Source organism: Volvox carteri, assembly GCF_000143455.1.
Source record: "Volvox carteri f. nagariensis unplaced genomic scaffold VOLCAscaffold_7, whole genome shotgun sequence".
Classification (NCBI taxonomy): Eukaryota; Viridiplantae; Chlorophyta; class Chlorophyceae; order Chlamydomonadales; family Volvocaceae; genus Volvox; species Volvox carteri.
This window is the reverse complement of record NW_003307550.1, coordinates 1,365,435-1,387,060: the sequence shown is the minus strand read 5'-3', so window position 1 is coordinate 1,387,060 and position 21,626 is coordinate 1,365,435. Positions and strand designations below refer to the sequence as shown.

Genomic DNA, 21,626 nt, shown 5'->3' with positions numbered 1-21,626 from the left:
GCAATGGCAAGGGCAAAATGGCAATAACAAGGAAAAAAACACTAAACTGACCCCTAGAACTAAGAGCACTCACCCGGGAATCAACGACTGCCATGAGATGGCAGTGACCATACATATATAATTTAAGCCTCTAGTGTACGGCCCTGTGCGGGGCCTGCCCTCCGTACACATTCCCTCCACGACACCGGAGAGCCCCAACCCCCACGTGTTTCCGTACAGAGCGCATATTGTACTGTCCAAATCACGGCCCGGATAAGCACTAGGCGGGCTGGAGGTCAGCAATGTGGAATGAGACAAAATAAAGAGTAGTTGCAATTTCAATGCCGGGCGAAGTCCACCCCAAGCATGGTGATTGATGAAGCTATCCTGTCCCCCTTGATGCCCTGACGGTTTGCGTTCAGCAAAGAATTGGGGGGTGCGATTCACATCGCGTCAGCACACAAATACCTGACTAATATCCCTGGCGTGGTGTCGTACCGTTGGCTGCATTGCAGCTGTCCGGCTCTGCTGAGATTGAGACACCCTCGCGGCGCCACCTTCACCCCACTACTACCACCACCACCACCACCACCACTACCACCACCACCGGCTATGGCATTGGTCGTCTTAGCTGCGGCGCTTCCCTGAATGAAGTCTACTGCAGTGCGAGTCCCGCCGCCCGCTTGCCCGCCGGTCTCTGCCGCCTCACAGCTATGGCCACGACACGACACGACACGCGCGCGCCGGCCAACCCAGCTGTTGTCAACGCAGCGACAGACTTTCAGTGGGACTTTCAACGGCCCTCGTTGTACCCCTTGTTCGTTGTTACAGTTAGTCGTTACTGGCCTAGTTGCCAGAACGACATGGGCGGCACCGGCAGGGAGCTGTCCCTACCCCCAGCAGTAGTATTGGAGCTCTCCGTCCCAAAGCTGCCGCCATCGCTGTCGCCGCCAGCGCCGTGCGAGTAGATGTCGCAGCACTCCGCCTCGTAGACAATCCCAGCCTCCTCCTCCTCCTCCTCCTCCGCCTCCTCCTTATCATCATCATTGGGCTGCAGGTCGAACACAGCGCTTGGGCGGAATGATGGCGGCTGCGACGACAACGATAACGAGGACAGCTGTTGTTGTTGTTGTTGCTGCTGCTCTTGGTCCTCCCCGGGGCTGGGAAGTACGAATCGCAGCACCCGCACGGGCGAGCCATCGCTGCCGCCACCGGCACAGGGCGAGGGAGTGCCCCCGAAGCCATCGTCCAGTGACAGCACGTCCCGCACCCACTGCGAGTACGGAATCGTTCGCAGCGGCTCCGCGACAGGGCTCAGACCCGCGGACGGCGGCGCCTGCTGCTGCTGCTGCTGGCTGTCTAGCCAACGCCGGGCTAGGCCCCAGCAAGGCAGGTGAGAGGCATGGCCCAACAGGGGACCAGGTGTGGCGGCCGCCACGTCGTACATTGCGGCGCCAACGTCATCCTCTGCCGCCGCCATCGCCGCCCCTGCCGCCGCAATAACCTCGTTAGGCTGCAGCGAGGAGCTCAAGGCCCTCGCCGTGTGCCCGGCCGCCACGGCGCGCGCATACTCAGCGGCCCATTCCTTGAACTTTAGCGGCTGCCTGCTGCGTGTGCATTCACCAGTACTGCTGCTGCTGTCTGCGGGTCGCTGCCTCTCGCGAGGGATCCTGGCGGGGTCCCGGCCGTCCGTTCCAGAGGGCGTGACGCGATCAGCAGCGGAAAAAGAACGGGCAGAGCTCGGATTGGCAACAGCGGCGGCGGCGGCTACTGCTGCGCGATGAGGCGCCTTGGTTCTGCTGAGGCAGGGCTGATCGTGTGCGCCCAGGAAAGTGTCCGCCTCCAGCGACCGGAGGTCATCGCGGCTGTTAACACGGCCGCGATGGCGCCGCGACTGTAGCTGCTGCTGCTGCTGCTGCTGCGGTGGTGGCGGCGGCGGCGGAAGCTGCGGCCGCGGCCCCCCGCGTGCACATGCATGAGGTGAAATGCTGCCGCTGCTGCTGGCCTCGCTGGCGGCGGGGTCCAGGGAGGCGTGACGGCTAATCGCCGCGGCCCGCGGAGCGTTTCCGGGAGCTACGGCTGCAGCTACAGCCCCACGAACAGCGGTAGCAGGTGCGTTAGCGGCCGCAGTAGCAGCAGCAGATGGCAGCAGCAGCAGCGCACCGTGGCCCTCGAAGGAGAAGGAGGAGGCGGTTAGGGAGGAGAAGGAGGAGGAGGTGTCGGGCGGCATGGTGCCGTCTTGGGGTGGGGTGCAGTACTGGTGCAGCTGGTGCGGCTGGTGTACGGAGGGATGCAGTGATGGTGGCCGTGGGGCTTGTACGACGAGTTCCTGTCCGGGAGAGCAGAAGAAATTATCCAGAAGCTGCAGCGCACGTTTGCTCCTGAAGCCGGTTTCTTTGAAGCGAAGCCAGGCGCATTTTGCGGCTGCAAGCTGGACCTCCATGTCGAGGAGCTCAGCCTGCGGAGGGGCGATAAGAGCCGGTAAGGTTAGCAGCGCGCGTGTTGGGATCACAGAGGAAGAATGATGGCTATAGCCGCTGCTTGTCAGTCTATGACTGGCAGTTAGCTACTTATTTAAGGTTAGGTAGTGAATATCAGTTAGTTTTCAGTTAGTCGGGTAACGTGCGGGCGCTAGAGGTAGGGGCAGTTGAGAGTCTTTTTAAAAGGTGACCTTCGTCAGGAGGAGGGTCAGAGAGCGCCCGGAGGGAGGGAGGGTGGCGTCCTTCCCCCTCCCTCCCTCTCTTCCCCCCTCCCTCCCCCCCGCACATAAGCCCCTTGCTGTCCGGTGCGATGACCGGTAGGTCCTCCAATGCATGTATGTACACGCAGACACACATACATACGTACATTACGTACACACATTATGCAGATGCCCGGGCTCACCTCTGGGCCGTCCACGTCTACGTCGAAGCACACGCACCAGGTTATGGCATGGGCGGGGAGCAGCAGATGGTGGGTTGGGAGGTGTTGGGGTCGTTGGGATGTGGCATTGCTAGGGAGGTATGGCAAGAAGCATGTGTGAGTCGTGCATTTAGTCGACAAAGCTGTACCCACTATCAAAACAGGCTATGTACTAATTAAGGACTTTAGAGCTATACTGGAAGGCCTAGGTTCCTTTCACGGGCTCCCGGGTCGGTTTCCTCAGCTGGATAGCTCATTAGCTCACTTATTGGACTGTTCGAAGCGGAGGGGTGAAACGCGGGTAAAATTGGCAGGCCAAGCAAAAGCTGTCCCGAGGTCGTACATCAAACCGCTTGTGATGTCATGTGCCATGGCACCTATGAATTACGTCGCTTTACCTGCCATGCCGACCATGGCGGCTTCTCCACGCTTGCCGTCGGTCCTTTGCTGTGCGGAACATAGAGGATGGGTTGCGAATTGGTAACATCGTATTGTGGGGAAGAAACGTGCTAATTGCTTGCAGATCTAAAGTCCGCAATACCACAGGAAGGTTAGTAAAGTATGCAGTCCAGCTTGCAGGACATGCACCATATGCTTGCTGAAGCTTTTGTGTAAGCAACGGCGCTGGTGAGCTGAACGCGCGCAAGTACTAAATATGCAGCTGATGCTACGGCAAGAGCTCTGTATAAGCATCCGCACAGCTAGTCGACGTTAGTCGTCAGTTCTCGTGCCCGCGCACAAATAGCGGCGCAGCTACCGCCATCGCCAGTCCTTAATTTTCGCCAAACACCGTACAGCCCCTCCTAAGATTTAAGCCCATTTACCCTAGAGCTAGAAGCAGTACCGGTAGCCATGTCAGGGAACCCGCAACACCAACGCTTCTTACCCGTCGAGGCCGGACCGTTCGGGGCGCTGTTCCCCTTGCAGCAGCAGGACTCATATCGCAACGACAATGTCAAGTTGTCTACAGAAAGGATGGTAGTGGTGCTATGATTGCCGAATACAGTCCACAAAGCTGTCCACAAGGCACAAGCGTAATGGTGGCGTGAAGAAGATAAAGGTTAGAGCCGCGAAAGGTTATGAGGATTCGAAGTTGGCTTCCTTAAATCCTTTCTGCGGAAAGCGTCGCGAGGCCTTGCACTGCACGGCAATGCAACGCTTGGGGCGAAAAGGATCCGTTTCAGAAAAGCAATTTAAAACTGCCGTATCCCGGAACCAACAAATTACATTGTAACTCCGTTTCCTTTGGGAGAAATTTAGCCGAAAGCTAGAGGAGGGTCAAGTTGGGTCTCTCTTGGTAGCGCCTGCTAACATTAGGTAACTGGACCCATCATGTATTCGCCGACCCAAATTGCACAAATGCCTACCGCCTCTGTCATTCTCCTCGCTGGCTGTCTTAAGGGTCAACTGTTTGTAGCTGGGGCCAAGCCGATCGTGGTGGTGGAAGTGGAATTGCTACCTTGCGCAATGCTTTTTTCTCTGCATCCGAGCGCTTTTCCGATTGCGGAATGAGCTCCGAAGCACGGACGTTCTGCCTCATTCTGCCGCTTCTAACGAAGTCAAAAATCATTATTCAGGGCTTCATCATGGAGTCATCTCTTTCCGTTCGTTCACAGGTTTTACACCCTTCAGCCGAGTCGCCCTCCCCCAGCTGTGCCCGCACTGAGCAATCGCCGACGTGTCACATTAGAGGGTAGGACAAACTGTCGGGCAGAGCAATTCTTTTGACTGCCCCGGTCGCACAATTCCCGTGCTTCCCTAATTCGACACCCTGAACACGCTAATTCTGACTGTCCGAATGTCCCTGCCAGGCCAATTCGACACCCGGACAGGCCAATTCAGGCGCAGCACAGCCCAATTCCGAGGCTCCACAGCGCAATTCGAATACCTCCGGCGGGTCCGCCAGAACAATTCCAGACCTCGGCAGACCAATTCTTTTGTCAGGAATAAAATCCAGGCTAATTCTGCGACAGAGCTCTTCCCTAATTCCAGCCCGAATCCTACCCTCCTGTCACATGCAGGCCACCAATGCCGATCATACATGCACGTGTCTTGAACGCAAGGTTCAGCCAGCCTCGCCACCTTGGATGCGAAGGGACCGACAGCGCAAGCTCAGAATGAGGACTCTTATATACTTGGATACTGGCGCACTTCGCTGACCAAACAGGAAAGCGATGCTTCCTGCTTCCTTCCAAAGCGGGATTCTGGCAGAAAACCTGCTCTTAGGTAGTTGTTAGTCAGTTGCAGCAGGGCTGCAAACAGGGAAGCCATAGGTGGGATTGAAGCATTCGCGGCCCAACGCGGTTCTAAGGAACAACGGACTTCAGGGACCGGGAAGCTTCCTGAGCCAGCATAATTAACGACGAGGGGTGTACATGAGGTCCGCGATCTAAGTTTTGATTGCTGTGCTAAAACGTTTGTTCACGTGTAAAGGATCGCATCCTGTAGCTGTGTATCGACCAGCATATAAATAGCGCTGTCGCACGTTCTGTTGTGTGTCGCAAAAAGTTACGGGGAAAATGACAGAGGGGAGAAAACTCCTAAAGTGACATAAGAGGCTCTTAAATGACTTCTCTCTCTATAGCCCCTAGTTGTTTCTCCCTTACGCAGACCAAGAAGCTTTTTAGTGACACAGCAAGCCAGGCGGTCTAGAGCTCACGCAGTGGTTGTTTTCCCCAGTGCCATTTTAGTCCTGAGTAGAGCACAGCTCTGCTCTTCGGACTGTGTCAAGGCATCGCTCTGGAAGGTGTTACAGGATTGTTTGGGCGCCTTCCAATCCTCCCTTGGGACGGGGGAAGGGCAGTTTTCACAGCTTCCGCAGGCGCTTCGGAGACGCGCTGGGCGGCTGGGCGGCTGGGCGGCTGGAGTTGACAAGGCCAGCTGCCCGGCATGATGGTTTGCAGCTTGCGTACACGCATCCGCTCCGCCGTAGACTATGTTTCTCTCCATAAATGTAAAAGGGGTGCTCGCTTCGAAGGGAACTATTTTCAACCGGTGCCACGCGTGGGGTTTCAGAGAAGGACCTGAAAGACGGGACACTTTACGACTGAGAGTTGGGTACGACGAAAGGAGAGAAAAGAGGACAACAGAGGACAGTTTGCCACATCCCGGTGGGCGAGTGTTGTGGTGCGTTGTAAGATGCTAAAGGGGCGGCGGGGGCTGGACAGCGAGCGGGGTTGGTGCACCTTTTTTTGGCAGTGATTTTAGGTCTCATTTAAGTGGAACTTCAGGTGTGTTAAGGTTGCACTTTTTGATGCTAGATGAGGCCGAAGTGTCGGACCTGTGTCGGTTGCTGGACTACTAACGTTGTGGCCGCGAATGAAGTTCATCACAAGAATAGGCTGGCGACATGAAAGAAAATAATTTGAGGAAGCTGACCCCATGTACGTTTTGGACAGGACTGGCCAGGAAGGCCCATATTATGTCACGACGACAACCGACGACAAGCTGACGACACGACGCGACGCGTTACTACCAACCCACGAATCCAACGAGCGAATTAGAGAGCGAGATAAAAAATATGAGGCTATATACAATTAATGTTGTAACATAAAATTTGGCTGTCGCTTGCCTGGCGCCGTTGAACCTAGAACACCCAGCCCGAGTTCAGGGTTAACCAAAATTAAATGAAATATTATTGAATGATCACTTATACTTTTCGACTTCAAAAGATCCGTATTTGCTTCTTTGCTCGCTGGCTGGTAGCACTATCTCCATGGGCCTTACAGTGGTTGCGATGTTCGTTATAGCTACTTCACGCTTGCGGAACGGCTGTGTATGTCGTGCTTATGTAACATATTGTGGCATGAACTTATACATTATTATCAGCTTCATTCACTGCGAGCCCTTAACACAACGCAAAGATTTGCTATACTGTTGGGTGACACATATGTCAACAGACCTTATGGTTTAGGACTCAAGTAAATTGATCTAGCACCAGTGAATCTTACTAGGTTATGTTCTGAGTTTCTCACACAACTCCACTATGGCCGAACAACGACTCTTAGCGGTGTCGCCAAATTTGCCTTGCGCAATGGAGCGACAGGAATGGAGCTTGGAAGATTACCATATCTGCAAGACATTGTATAATGGCTACGCGGCACAAGTGTACACGGTGAGTTATAGGGAGCATTTCTGCTACTGGTGCTGACAAGCAGTTTTTCAGCAGCTGCATAACGGAGTGTCTCTTTACAATATTGATCCGCACGAAGGTGTTAAAAGTTTCATGGATTCATTCTGGGTTCCCAGCGGGTGTCGCTAGATAGTTGGCGGCGACATGGCGACAAAACTCTGCCCCACCTTTTCCTTTTCGTTCTTGCTCAGGCCACATGTCGGTACTCAGGTATGGAGGTCGTCCTGAAGGTCTATCACGACGTCGACAAGTCTCCAGACGTGGCTCAGCACGAAATGTATCGCGAGGTTGCAATCCAGAGCGGACTGCAGCACCCAAACATTGTCCACCTTTTTGGCGCATTTGAGGTGAGCTGAAAGCATGATCATGGGAGCCTATCGTGTCATGAATCTCCAGCACTGGTGCTGGCTCTGCGCTCGTCAGTCCCGCTCTTCGGCTTTTTCTGTCTTCTCTTTTCCTTGGTTTCTTTCTCTTTTCCTTGGTTTTTTCGCCTGACAGTGTGAAAACGGTGCTCCATATTCAATTTCCTGACAAGACACGACTCGACCCGGCACAGCCTGACGTGATCTGACCTGACTGGACATGAACCTCCAAATACAGGAGGGTGATACACTTGTGCTCGTCCAAGAGTACGTGCCCAATGGCGACCTGCTCGCGCTCATGCACAGCCACGGCGGCCGGGTTGACGAGCTTACCGTTGTCAAGGCTGTGATGCGGCCTCTGCTGGCCGCGCTGATGTACCTTCACCGCTGGGGAATTGTCCATCGCGATGTGAAGGTGAGCGGCAAGGTAGCCTGATTAGGAAATCTTGAAAATTCTTACAGAAAATTTTTAATTCCGATGCGTTGGTCCGAAGATTCATTAGCTTGAGGGTTTTCCTCAGCCAGTAAAATGTACCGAAATCAGCAACCCTTTGCCCTCTTTCCTGCTCGGCAAAAATATAAGCAATAGCCCGCTAGCCCTCCCGACAGGCGGCGTGCCTGTTCCCTCGCTCGCCCGTACACTGCGTTCCTCTGTTAGAAGCCTTTGGAAAAATTTACGTGTGTGTGAAACGGACATGGTTGCTTTCTGGTCATCGCATAGCGCGATTCCATTCTTTTTCCGAGATCCCTTATCAGGACCTGGCCAATTTTTCAGGACCTTTACAGGGCTTCTTTAAAACCCCGTTTCGGCCGCCCGCATCCATTGACCTGCAGCCCGAGAACGTGCTGTTCGCGGCCGACGGTTCTATAAAGTTGGCTGACTTTGGTCTTGCGATTAACATGGTGGAGGAACGACCAATCAGCCGCGTAGGCACGCTAGATTACATGGCACCAGGTGAGATCCTGATTTTTGATTTTGGATCCAGGTTGGGCTGTTTGGAATATTTTGGATCCAGGTTGGGCTGTTTCCGGTCTGGCTGCAAAATGGAATGCAAAATGGTTTAGTTTTTATAATCTATAAACCTCGCCTCCGTTCTCATTGGTCGGGTACGCGACTTTCCTGGACCTTAAACCCTAATCAATAATTAAACTTCCCGCCTTTTCTCCCTCCTTTACAAAATTCAAAACTGCGCAGAGGTCCTTCGTTGCCCGATCAAACAAAGCATGGCGATGTCGCCCGCTCCTGGTGCACCAGCACGATACGGCTTTGCGACTGACGTGTGGGCCGTGGGCATTGTTACGTACGAACTGCTGACTGGACTGCCGCCGTACGCCTCGGAATGCCGCTATCAGGTAGGTAGGATCTGGATTTAGGTTATGGATTTCAAATTTATGGGTACCTTGGTCTTGTTTGGGTGCGGCGCGTGGGGAGAGATACCTTGTGAAGTGGTAGACCAGCAGGTCAGGGCTCGCGGGGCTTTTAGTCAATGTGGGGGCTTTGGGCTCATTCCCTGCACCTGGCGGTCTTGGTTGTTCACGCACCCCCCGCACAGCAACCTGCACCCGGACCCAGAGCTACATGAATTCCACAAGGCAAGCAATGGCGGCTCTTGCCCTCGGCCTTGCATCTTCTGTTTGGGAGTATACATATGTATATTATACATATTATGTATATGTATTTATTATATAGGTGCATCTTCTTTTGGGAATATTACATCATCCAACTCCCGGCCAACCGTTTCCAGCACGTGGGCAACCGTGAAGACCCGGAAGGACAGCCCCTGACAGTCGCATGTGCCCTTCCTGTTTCTTATACCTCCACACGCCCTACGTAGGCCGAGACCCGTATCTGCTCGGCTCTTCCCCCCATCTTCCCGACCTCGGTGTCGCCGATGGCTCGTGATTTCATTCTCAGAGCGTTGTCACCCGTCCCCGGCGACCGACCCACGGTTCGGCAGCTGCTGGAGCATCCCTGGATTGTCAACTCAGACTCTTGTGAGCAAATCATACGGATGCCGTACTCGCCGTACCCGCTTCCTCAGCAGCCCCGTTACTTGCAGCAATGCGAGTCTCAGTCTCAGCCGCAGCCTCAGACAATGCAACGCAACGGCCTAGTGATCTCTCAGCCAGCCGCAACAGCCCAAAGCACTCCCGCGGCGGTGGGGCTTGCACTGCAGGCCTTCAGCGGCGGGAGCACAGCTACCGCTGGTGTACAACACGGGATGTACGGCATCCATGCACAGCATAGCGCCGCCTGCTCTCGGCCTGGTGCTGCAATGGCATCGGCGTCGGTGGCGGCTTCGCCGCGGTCCCGTCCGGTAGCCGCCGCCAGTACGGCAGCATCGTCACCACGGATCGACTCGCCGACACGGTGCGAGCTGCCAAGCCAGCTGAGCGGCGGCGCCGCCGTCACCACCCTCGGACTGGATGGCTGCTATTCTTATCCCAACCACCACCACCACCAGCAGCTACAGCACAGCAACTACATCCACAGCCCGCTTGAGCTCCAGACGGCCGAGAATGGGGCTGACGTCACCGCAGCGGCGGCCGCGGCTGTAGCGCTGTCGATTGGTCAGCAGCTGCGGGCGCTGCAGCAGCAGCAGCTTTTGGATCTCAGCAAGCTCCCCCTGGAGCAGATCCAGGGCATGATCCAGAAGCTTCAGGAAGCTATGCAGCTAGCTGTCGTGCATCAGCATCAGCAGCAGCTTCACCAACAGCTGCCGCCTCTGCAGACGGCAGATAGCGCTATGGGGATGAGAGCGGCGAAGGCGGGACTGTTTGTTGGGGCACCGGCCGGGTCTGGCGTCGTTGCGCAAAGCAGCCGGTGCAGCGACGGCGGCGCTGCCGCGACGGCGGTGCCGCCCGCAGCGTCGTCTAACATTCCGCGCTCCTCGTGCACAGCGACTGTGGAGGATGTGCATATGGCGGACGTGAGGAGGGGCCTGGCGGAAGTGATGACGCCTGCGTCGGCCGCTTACATGGTTGCTGACCTGTCGCCGACCGCCGCCGCCGCCGCGATAGCGGCGGCGGCGACGGCGGTACCGGCGACGGCACACAGCTACACCAACAGCCCGCAGCAGCAGGGGGCAAGCCCAAGCAACGTCGCGGCTGTCAACGCCGCCACAGCCATTGCCACCGCCAGCACGCAGACATCAACGGCAAATGATTCACCGTCGCGCGTTTCTACTAAGGCGGAGTACGGCAGTCATTGCGGGAGTCGCCGTACAACGGTGGAGGTGACGCCGCGGCCGGTCTTTCCTGATACCCCAACGCAGGCGAGCTTTGTACGGCATTTCCTTCCTACACCGCGTGCAAGCGGCGGCGGCTGTGCTTCAGCAGCTGGACCAACATCGGCGGCGCCGCCGCCGCTCCCGCTATGGCGCAGTGCCGAGAGCGGCAGCGCAATGCAGGGTGCCGTACTGCCAACCGCGCTTATTGGCGGCGAAGCGGACCCGCCACCTGCCGGGACGCCAAGGCCCGTCTGCAGCGGCGGTGCCGGCGCCGGCAGCAGCCAATGCTCCCATGGCGGCGCGTTGCATGAAGGCGACGGAATGGTCTTTGTCAGCATAGGCAGTAGCCGCAAAGCCCCGGCTGCTGCCACTCCGCAGTGCGAAGGGGTGGACTGCACCAGTCTTTTGTTGGGGCTGGGCTCGGTCGCCGCCTCCGTGGTTTCGGCATGAATCAGGTATATTTATGTATACATATTATATGGTATGACCTGTATGTATGTCGAGTTGCTGGTGCCGTGTCACCGGCACATTGAGCTCGGGTTTGGCTGGGTTGGCTGGGTCGATGTGGGGATGGGGATGGGGTGTAGGAAGTGAAGGAAGATATCATTTTCCTTCACTAGTGCCGTAGTGACCGTCAGTTGGGTGTTGCGGCCAGGACCGGCGCTCCCGCATTGCGTTGCGTTGCGTTGCATGCGCATGTTGCATCCGCCTGAGAAAGCGCGCGGGGGGCCCTTCCGCATTGCTTTGTGACGGACTGTGACATTGTGTGTTCACGTAGACAAGTAACCTGTGTGATCTCTCCTCTGGGGGGGGTAGAGGGGCTTTCTTCGGTAGATTTGACCCCACAGGGCGCCCTTGCTTTGCGGAGTAGATACAGTTTGGATGCGTGTGTACATAGAGAGCGAGAGGTGCTTTGCTTGAAAGACGTCCGTAAACCTGTGTGTGTATGTATGTATGTATGTGTGTATGTGTGTGTTACAGAACAGCGGTGCAATAGCCCGAAAGGAAAGGAAAGGATTTTCGGTGCAAGCCGAGGAACCTGCCATCAATTACGAAGCATGAAATGGTCGTACGCCTCATGTCCGTACAGTCTCAGGAGCTGTTACGCTTCCTTGCCCCGTACGATTGGTTCAGGAGCGCAGGCCACGTACAGGTAGTTGAAATGTATCCAGGAGAGGGCCATTCTTCCCCCCTTTGTGGAGTTTGTACCGAACTTGAAAAAAATATTGAGGTCGAATCTTCCTCTGTGTGCAGTGGCTCTGAGAGCAGGGGATGATCTCGGCAATAATGGCCTCTACCTGCTCTGTCTGTCTGTCTGTCTGTCTGTTTGTTTGTCAAGTGTTTGCCCTTGTTGCTTCGGAAAGCAGACTCCCTAGACACCGTAAACTGCTGTCCTTGTGTACTATTAGCGCTACTAGTAGACCTCTTATTGCTGAGTTTTCGTTAGGCAGCTGCCAGCTGTGCGTTATTATGGCGTTGTGAACGGAGGGGCGTCCCTTTTTGATGCCCGCTTGGGACTTTGGGGCGTTGTGACAGGCGTTGGTTTTCTTCATTCCGGTTCGGTCAGAGCTGTACGGCACTGTACTTTTTTCAACACGTAGTTGTCAACATCCGGATCTAGAAATCTGTACGGGCCCCTATGTACCGTGGGCTCGTCGGCCAGCGGATTGAAGGAGCACTGGCTCAAGGCTTCACGTGAACCTTGGTTTTGACATATCTTTCTGAAATTGAAGCGCGTGGACTAATTGCCGCTTGGACCAAAGATTCTTGCATGGCATGTGCAATTTATCATCTTAGATTCTGTATAGTTGTAATGGTTGAATATAGACTTACTGAAGCGTCGGCGTCTTTTTTTCGGTCATGTTTGCGTTTGCAGGAGGGTAGTTTTTGCAGAAGTCGCCCTGTGAGCCCTATGCGGGTCGCATCGTTGTCGCTTTCTCAGCTGGGACACGTGCTCATGACGTGCATGAGTTGTAAAAGCTTGATGGACGATGATGCTTTGGGACGTAACAATGTGCTTTCTAGGTACCATTGTTTCAAGGTCTTGCGAATGCTTGACTAATCCTTGGAAAGGGGATCAAGATGGAGATCAACAGGGCAGTCGGTAGCAGTTTCGGTTGGGCTCGGTTAGGTCGGTTAAGCTTTTCTTATTTGTCAGAATTGACTTCACGGTTCCCCGACGGTCGCTCTCATGGCTCTCATGGCGACTGCCTGAAACTGTAATACTGTCCTTGCAAGGGGTTCCTGACTGTCGGTTGGTCGTACAGTGAGCCGTACACGGATAACGACCCGGACGAAAACCTTTCGAATGGACTGGAACGATTATCTTCTTGGCGACGTTGCTTGTACCTTCTCGGTGGTTGGGATTTTCCGCGTCTGATTTTGATGCCACTTTTGACCACTGACTATGATGAGCTTCAGTGGCTGTGTGTCGTAGGAAAGCTGTAGTCTATTGCCGGGGTTGGCGGTCTTGGGGTCATAGATTTGTCTTGGAGGGTTGAGGGTTGGTGCTAAGGATACTGTGTTGTGGACTTCACGCGCACATAGCTATATGACGCACTCGCCGGAGCAAGGAGCGTCGAACAAGCCTCCAACCCCCACCAAATGTGGTGGGCAGGTGCCGCCTCATGAATTGTATGTACATCGTGTGCATTGCTTTTTTTATATTTTGGCCTTTTCGCTGATCAACGTCACTACCGCATATCGGAAGCATGGCCGCCCACGGGCTCTCGTATCTCTCGTATCACTCCAGCGATTCATCGCCATGTCGTTCGTCTTACGTGGGGCTTGTTGTAAAACTTCGAGTAGCTCTTGTCCTGTCACCTTCGCGTCGCCGCAGGGACCCGCTCGACCTCGCACCCTGCTGCCGACCTTGTGAAGCAGCACGTGGTTGACTATCCGTGAACCGTGAATGCTGAAATTTAAATCACGATCCCTGAAAACCGTGTCAACAGGTGATTACTGTACTGCAGCTGTACGGCGCGTGTGCAGATGTACGAGGATGTATCCAGTCATTTTATGGGGTTAATGAACAGGGGGAGTAATAAAACTCGAAACCTCCCAGACGCCCACAGTGTTTTTTTTTCGTTTTGGGCCTAGTACCCTAGAGTAATAAACTGGGTGTTTCTTGCGGTTACGATTCCTATTTGTATAGTCGCTGGGGGGGGCTGCGCCCCCCCCAGACCCCCCCTTCAAAGGCCTTACGGTGTGCTGTAAACAATTCTTCTTCTAAATGTTTGGGGCATTGCGTCTGCGGAGTTTCTGAGCCGTTTGCTTTGGTCAAGAATGAACGAATGCCCCGTTGACCTAAGTTGAATGCAACAGCGGGCCGTCTTATGGTGATATGATGAAATATCTTATATAGGAAATACTAGGGTTTGGCACTACTGGTAAGGCGCCACCATTGACCCCGGGAGATTCCGGGATCGATACCCATTAGGGTCAAAAGTTCTTCCAATGGTAGCAGGCATTGTGCCCCTAGTTGATGGACTATGGTGACCTGGGATGAAGTTAACCTGCGAGCCGGCCAGGAATGGAGTTGGGCCGCTGTCGGCCCGGCAGATTCCGTTGGATGCTGGTGGTGGGTGCGGAACCTGAGCGATCCACTGAGAAGTTGACTAGGGTGACTGGATGAGGGTGCCCCGAAATACCCGCGGGGAAGGCAGGGTTTCGCAGGGTAGCTGCCACGGGCGAAGATACACCCCCCTGTTTCACACATCATAAATAGTGTATAAGCTCCAAATGGTCAGCTTTATATGTGCAGAAGGCATTTGGGACGACTTATGGCCGAAGTAATGAACCAGTACACCAACTGACCCAACGATTCCATTTCTTCCAGGCTCAGACCCCCATTTATTCCCCAAAAAGTAATATATTACCAAAAAAAAAACTGGACGCCCAATTTTCCAGTCAGAGCGAGTGAGTCAGGCCGTATAGCCCTCCGTTGCCTCCCTGTCAGTACGTTCGAGGGGTGGACCATTGAGTCGGTCGGTTGTAAGGCTGGACGATCATCGTAACCCGCGAGGATGGTCCGCCCTCGCGCCGCAGGCTTGCCCGGCAGACGCTGCTTGCAGAGGACAACGCGGCCTAGTAGGACATTCCGTGGAAAGCATTCGGTGCAAAGCCGATTTCTGAAAGCTCCCAAACCCTGGAGGGAGCAGATGAAAGCCCAAAGATCGAAGATATGAAGCGGGTCGTCTGTCTTGCTGGTGTCTCTGAGCGATTCCCCCCTTCAAGGCGCGATTTTACACCCATTCCTATTTATATCCGTACTTCGACTCCTTCCAATCCATCGTCCCAAGATTCGCGAACTCCTTTACACCCTTACCCACTCGCACACCCCTACCCACCCACCCTACCCACGGTGCGCTCCATACCCCCCATGCACGTATAAACCACCAACGCGGTTTTCACTTCTTTTTGGCAGTGCCGTTAGAGGTGTGCACAGGCCTTCGATAGCGCTGCACGGCATCTGCCCGTGTTTGTTGATTGTGACCTTCGGCGTCCTTTTTAGGCAACATCCGGCGCTCGCTCTCCCTCTTTACGCCATGTACATTAAGGAAACAGGCTCGGGGAAGTCCCAAGGAGAATAACCCTGATGTGCACAAGGTGGGCGCCCGTACGTACGACACCCTACACACGCTACACGCGCGGTGTGCTGTCTCTGCGGCCGATGTCATTTACTCCGGGCAAAGTGGTTCCTGTACGACAAATGGGTGGTGTGTCTGCGTTTGATCTGTAATGGCGTTGTGGCCTTTTCTCGTACAAAAAGACATTAGCGTGCCACCGTGCGAGCCGTTTATGAGCCAGGTCAACTAGTGACGCGAGCCAGGCTTAAAAAGCATGACTGCTTGGAAAGCACGATAGCTGCCCAGCCAGCATGAGGCACCAGAACAGACAGAGCAAATGGAGGTGAAAGCTGAGCATGCATGCAACTTAGACATGCATGCTCGCACGACGGTGAATTATGCACGAGCTACGGCGTTTCGTGGGGTCCAGACACCGTTTAAAGTTCGTCAGGTTTCCAGTACAGGAAGAGTCTCAAAACTGCTGTTCGGCTTCAGGGAGTCCGAGGGTGGATTGGATGGCGCAGTGTCGCAACGGGTATTGTTGACTGGGACTGAGTTGGTTCCGGAGCCTTGATGCCGTCTCAAATGCTTCCAAAACAATGCGCAGCGGCTGCGAGCTGACTGAACAAAACTTGTGAGAGAATTTCTATTCAGTGAAACCAAAAAAATTCAAGCATGCTCAATGTTTTGGCACGGTGAAAGGATCATCACTAAGTTCCAATATTGCATCAAAATTGCCCGGGCCCAAGGCGCGCCTTTCATCGTTCGCATTTTCGAAACCGGGATTCGATGGTTTTGGCGGCTAGGCAGTTTCGCTTTCTCGCAGCTGGGCGATGTGTTCCCGCAGGCCCGAACAGACGCACCTTTGACCAGACATGCGGCGAACCCTGGGGCGGTTTTTCGTCACGGCACACGCGTCATGGACACGGTTAAAGGCCGTATGAGGAGCGGGAACGCGCGGAACGCGGGGTCCTGGAGGTGCCTCTGATGTTTTGCGTCTAAGATAATTAGCTAAGCAGCCAAGTCGCGACCAGGGAAGGTCGTTGCTAGCAGGGGGTGTGGTCTTCATGCGCTTGGCGCGACTTTTGAACGGGTCATACCGGGTCAGCTACGACGCCTTAGGATTGCCCTTTCAGGAGAGACGTTTAAAAGCATGGGCTTTAGGACGAATGGTTCATCTGAAAGGATGTGACGGGCTTAAGTGTCAAGCGGATGGCGGTTCATGAGGGCGTGTCAGCGGCAGGAGTTATTATTGTATTAAGAGTGGAAGCAATACGTAATAAAAACCATTCTTTAATTTATGTGCGCTAGATAGCTACATACGGCTTCAAGCGAGACGCGCAACCATGCAAGAACGCTTCCTTAGCTACGCTTGTATGTGCGCCGGTGACAAATTCAATCATCAGTACTGTTTATTGTTGTCAGGTCCTGAAGAACAGAGAGTTTCTCAGCAGCTCCTTCGGCACGTCACACGTACTGTTACGATTATACCTGTGACGCCTCTTTGTAAGAGCAACAATGAGCCGTTTAAGATTATCATAAGAAAGTGCTTTCATCCTTTTGCGGCTAGATTTTGACATTACATACTTGCGAGGACGTTGCACTTTTCCCGCTGCGAAGTTAAAGGATAACTCTAGTCCCCAACAAGTCAAGGATTCTACGCTGTCCTTCGTTCTCCTGAGGTTTTGAACCCTGATTACACAAAATCTCACTGGGAGTTGGACACAGTAGTTTCCGCCGTACTGCAACAGAGAGCCGCCCGCCAGTGCACGGGTGCACGGACCCAACATGATTGATGCGTCCCAATGCTTCATTCGCAAGAGCAGCGCGCAACATGGGCTCTCATATAGTTTAGAGAAGCCTAGATTGCACGCACTATTAGATACAATATAGTTTTGGCGGAATCTACCCTGCACCTCCACGCCTCACTCTCAGCACCACTCATCGTGCCACCTCCTTGAGAAGTTCCTTCCAGCCTGATCCCATGCTATTCACCATCAGCGGAGGAGGTCTTCCTGGAAAATAACTAGGAACGTTGTGAAGCGCATTTGAACATCTGCGTTGGCAACCGCCGACACGTCCGCTATTCCAGCGAGGCAGAGTATCCTCTCGATACATCTCGTTTTACTCCTGCTAGCATTGGACTAGGTGGGTCGCGCTGAAACCGTGTTGAGGTGTCGCGGTCTTTTCTGCGTCAAGCTTATGAATTCTCCACGGCTTGCGGCTCTATGCATCAATACCTGTTGGCCTTTATTAGACATTTAGCAGACGTCTGTTCGGCGTGAGGTCTGACCCTCCTTGCGGTTGCTTGGCGAGTTTCTCCGCTTGCAAGGATTGCGATGTTATTTGTTGCAATTGAATATTAACTGCTTCCTTTTACATGTCTTGCACCGCAACAGTAGAAGATATGTCTTTATCTTAGCGGCATCTTACAAGGGACGCCCCAAATGGATTTGCAACGGCATACTTGCACATACCGTGTATGCATAACGGTGTTTTGAGCATTTTAGAAGTAAAAAGTGCTGTTCGTCAGGCTGCCGTTATGTCGACGTTCCCGCTCATCTTCCATCCCGTTATTGCTTTCCTGTTTCGCTTTGCCCTCCACTTCGGCTTGCTTAGGCCCCACCGCTTGAACCTGTGGCCACAAAAACCATGGCCGAGGTTGTCCGTCCCGGCATGGCGGCAGCGCCCATCCGTCATCCTCCATCCGCCTTCGCCGAGGTTCAGCAGCAGTCTGACGGTATTGATCTGAACCTGGAAAGCCTGCTGCCAGCCGACTTGACCTTTGCTATCGAGTTTGCGCAGCCTGCCAAGCCTTCGAAGCCTCCCGCCTACAAGCCTACTGCACTACCTACTCAACTTCTGCAACCTTCCACCTCGGCCATCATTCCCCCCCATAATCCCTGGAGCTTTGACTCCTCCTTGGACTCCGTTGCCGGGCGCTCCAATTCGAGTTCTCAAAACCAACAGTACCAACTCCATCAGCAACCTCCCCCTCTACTGCCCACTTCACGCAGCGTTCCGGATCGTTCCGTGTACTCCTCTCATCACAACCACCACAACCACAATTACAACCACTTCAACTATCACCAGCACAACCAAGGCGCCTCCTCCTCACTTTCCATCGCTGCCGGCGCCGCTGCCAGCCCTCGTCCTCCTGCGACACTCCCGCCGCCACCGCCGCCGCCCCGCGGCGCCGCAACTTTTACCTCTGCTGCTGCGGCGGCTGCGCAATCACCCATTTCCCCGGCCGGCGGGGTCCGCGTTTCTTCCAGCTCAAGTTCCAACGCCTCTCCACGCCAATCTCCCATCCACAGCAGATCAGCGGCCAATTCGGACTACGGTTCCGGAGCTAGCCATGATGAGTATTATGCCATCGGCCAGCCTCCGCCACCGCCGCCGCGTGACGGCGGAGGTGCCGTACCCGCGGCGGTGCAGCGAACGGTTGATGGGCCCGCAGGGCAGCGGGGCACTTCCTTGAACCGCAGCTTTGTGCGCCGCAATAGCGCCAGCAGCGGCAGCAACTACAACAATGGCGGGCCGCCGCCGCCGCCGCCGCCACCGCGTGACGGCGCTACCGCCCACGCGTCGTATTGTCCGCCTCTTGACCTGGGGTCGCTGACGACGGCCACAGGCGACGGCTCGGTTTTGGTCACCCAAAGCTCCCGTGGCGGCGCCGCCGGCACGCCCGGCGGCGTAGCCGCCCCTGCTGCGGTGGACTGCTGGCCTCCGCCGCCGCCTCCGCCGCCGCCTAGTAAGAGCATTACACCGCGGCCATCAGCCCATCTCCAGCCTCCGGCACCGCCACCGCCGCCGCCGCCACGCTCTGACCAGGAGTGCCTTCGCAGCCGCTCGTCCAGTTCGTCCACCGTCCCCTTCAATACGCAGTACGGCAACGGCTATCCATCCATCCTTCCACCGCCGCCGCCGCCGCCGAGGCGTTCGCCAGGTGCGGGCCCGACGGCCGACGGCCTTTATGACGCCGCCGCCGTCCCCGCCGCTGGCGGTGACGTTGACACCGCTGCGGGTTTCAAGTTTCCTACCGTACAGGAGGCTCAGATGCTGGTGGCGGCGGCCTTGCAGGACGGCACTGACAGCAGCCTGGCTGCTGCTCTTGAACTGTCGTCGAAGCTCCAGACGCTGGCGGCCCAGCGCATCGCCGCTTCGTCTCAGTCGGGCAAGCCTTCCCCGCCTCCATCCGCGCACAACCATGCTGCTGCCGGTCAACCGGCGGTGGCGGCGACCGCGACGACGTTGCCTGGCGTCGCTCGGAGCCCTTCTCCTCTTGGAGGCAGCGGCGTCAACGGCCGCGGCAGCTTCACTGGTCAGCAACCGCCACCGCCGCCGCCGACGGATAGCGGCCGGCTGGCCAGCATGGGCAGCGGCGCTAGCGGTTTATACTCTCGGAACTCGGCTACAGCCCGTGGTGGCTCCTTTGCGCCGCCGCCTCCGCCACCGCCTCCGCGGCATCCCAGCTCCGGCAGCGGCTTAACGCCCCAGTCGACGTCATCGGCATCGCCGCCGCCGCCGCCGCCGCCGCCGCGGGCACCTGTACCGCAGCCCCCTAGCGCCGATGTGGCCGCCGTCATGGCAACACTTCCGGAGGTCCGCAGTCCTTTTGCTCTATACCAGCGTGCAAGTGACGACGATGACTGCTGTCCCACACCGCCGGATGAGACGGCCGTCTCGCAGGAACAATTGCAGCAGCTGTCGCATTTCGGTACAAGTGCGCCCTGCGGCTTCGCAGCGAATAGCTCTACCGCTGCAGCGGCGGCAGCAGCGGCTGCCGCCGTGGCGGCGGCCTCGTCAGCGCCGTACGTTGGAAACCCGTACATGAACCTGTTTGGCGTCAATGCATTGGCGCCGTCAGTGGCGCCGTACGGCGGTGGCGGCCCCGCCAACCCGTTTGCCGGCGCCGCTAGCGGCGCCCCAATGGTCAACAGCGGCGCGTTTGGCAGCGATGTGTTTGGTACGGCATCTTTGACGTCATCGGTGGCGACAGGCCCTTTCTCGGTGGGGGGCATGGGGAGCCACGAGGTATCTCTGGCGTCGTTGACGTCGCTGTTGACGACATTGGCGGCGCTGGCGAAGCAGGGGGGTGGCGGCGGTAGGAGCAGCGCCACCGCCGCTGCAGTCACAAGCCTCGGTACGGTGTCCTTGTCGCCTGTGAGCGACAGTACGGCAGTCAGTTGTAACGATCCTTCCGTACCAGGCACTCCGGAGGTAAAGGCACCCAACCAGATGCAGGCGTCGCCTGACGTTGCAACGATGACGTCACCGACCTCCGTCAGCATCGCGGGAAGCGACGACATGTCCGCCGCCAGCAGCGGTACCGACACCGCTGCCGTCGCTGCTGTATTGGCGGTCCATGCTCAAAGCTCTTTAACGCCGCCTGTATCGCCGCCAGCTTCAACGGTTGCGATCGACGAGGCGACACCAGATTCATCGGAGCTTGCCGTCTCGACTGTCGCCGCCGCCGCTGCCGCTGCTACCGTACCGTCGCCGCGTGACTTTGCCGTACCAGCACCCGGTGCTCCGTCTCTCGCCGCTTTGCAGCAGGCACTGGCACTACTTGCCGCCGAGGTGTCGTCTCCGCCAGCACCGCTGTCGCCGCCGCAGGCCGTCGGTTGTGCGGCCGACGCGGGTTTGTGTACTGCAGCGTTGTCGCTGCCGGGCCTTATGGGTGCGGCTCAAGATCTTCAGATGGCTCGCAGCCTGCACGCGGCTCTGAAGGTCGCGGCCCTCCTGGACTCGCTGTCCAGTACCCCTTGACCTTCCCGGGGTCCGGGACTCCGTCTGTGGCCATGTGCAGAGTGTGCGCCTTGGAGGGGGGGGTCAGATTTGGAGGACGGGGAGGAGAAAGGGGGGAGAAGGAGGAGGGGGGGGGAGGGAGAGGAAGATGGGTTTTGTAGGGTTTTTATTGAGTAGGGATAAGAATGTTAGCTGGGATGTGGAGGCGAAGGGGGGAAGTAGGGATTATTGCCCGTCGTTGGTTTTGCTTTTTTGATGTCTCTGGGCAAGCGGGTGGAAGATGTGTGGTAGTTCTGGAAGGTGGTCGCCAGCTAATAGCCACGTTGTGCCGTGGGGCATGAGGAGAATAGGCATTCCTGTCCCTTCGTTTCGTAACGCCTCTTCCATCATGCTAATCAGGTAATTCAGCACACTTAGTCAGTCAGGGGTTAGGATTAGTGATGTTCTTATTGTTGTACACAGTAGTAGTAGCTAGCAGCGAGTTTGGCAAGTAGTAGTGATAGTAGCAGTAGTAGTAGTCAAGTAGTAGTAGTCAAGTAGTAGCACGTCTATTTCTGTTGAGAAGAAGAGACCCACTACGAAGCGCGATCTATAGCAGCCGGGAAGGAAACGGAGTCCTGTCTGCTTGTTGCTGCTATATTGGCTAGGGAAGTGGCGAACGGAACAACCGGCGTGTGCGGCAACGTGTTCCAGAGACTGTGCT

General features: G+C 55.9%; 3 protein-coding genes across 3 annotated transcripts; 2 read left to right on the top strand and 1 right to left on the bottom strand.

The window, feature by feature from the left end:
- Positions 1-817: 817 nt before the first annotated feature.
- VOLCADRAFT_88011 (uncharacterized protein) lies at positions 818-4,450 on the bottom strand (the record flags this gene model as incomplete). Its single annotated transcript, XM_002947607.1, has 6 exons — positions 818-1,924; positions 2,143-2,149; positions 2,238-2,437; positions 2,863-2,879; positions 3,279-3,327; positions 4,340-4,450. 6 exons carry the CDS (start codon positions 4,448-4,450, stop codon positions 818-820), a joined length of 1,491 nt encoding a protein of 496 aa, XP_002947653.1.
- Positions 4,451-6,913: 2,463 nt separating this feature from the next.
- On the top strand, positions 6,914-9,368 carry VOLCADRAFT_57472 (uncharacterized protein; the record flags this gene model as incomplete). Its single annotated transcript, XM_002947735.1, has 6 exons — positions 6,914-6,994; positions 7,204-7,359; positions 7,613-7,789; positions 8,209-8,329; positions 8,630-8,727; positions 9,216-9,368. Coding segments are annotated over 6 exons (786 nt in total), but the record flags the coding sequence as incomplete, so codon positions are not given.
- An 8,456-nt stretch (positions 9,369-17,824) lies between these two features.
- Positions 17,825-20,944, top strand: VOLCADRAFT_88009 (uncharacterized protein; the record flags this gene model as incomplete). The annotated part of the gene is made up of 1 exon (XM_002947734.1): positions 17,825-20,944. One exon carries the CDS (start codon positions 17,825-17,827, stop codon positions 20,942-20,944), a length of 3,120 nt encoding a protein of 1,039 aa, XP_002947780.1.
- Between the last annotated feature and the right edge of the window lie 682 nt (positions 20,945-21,626).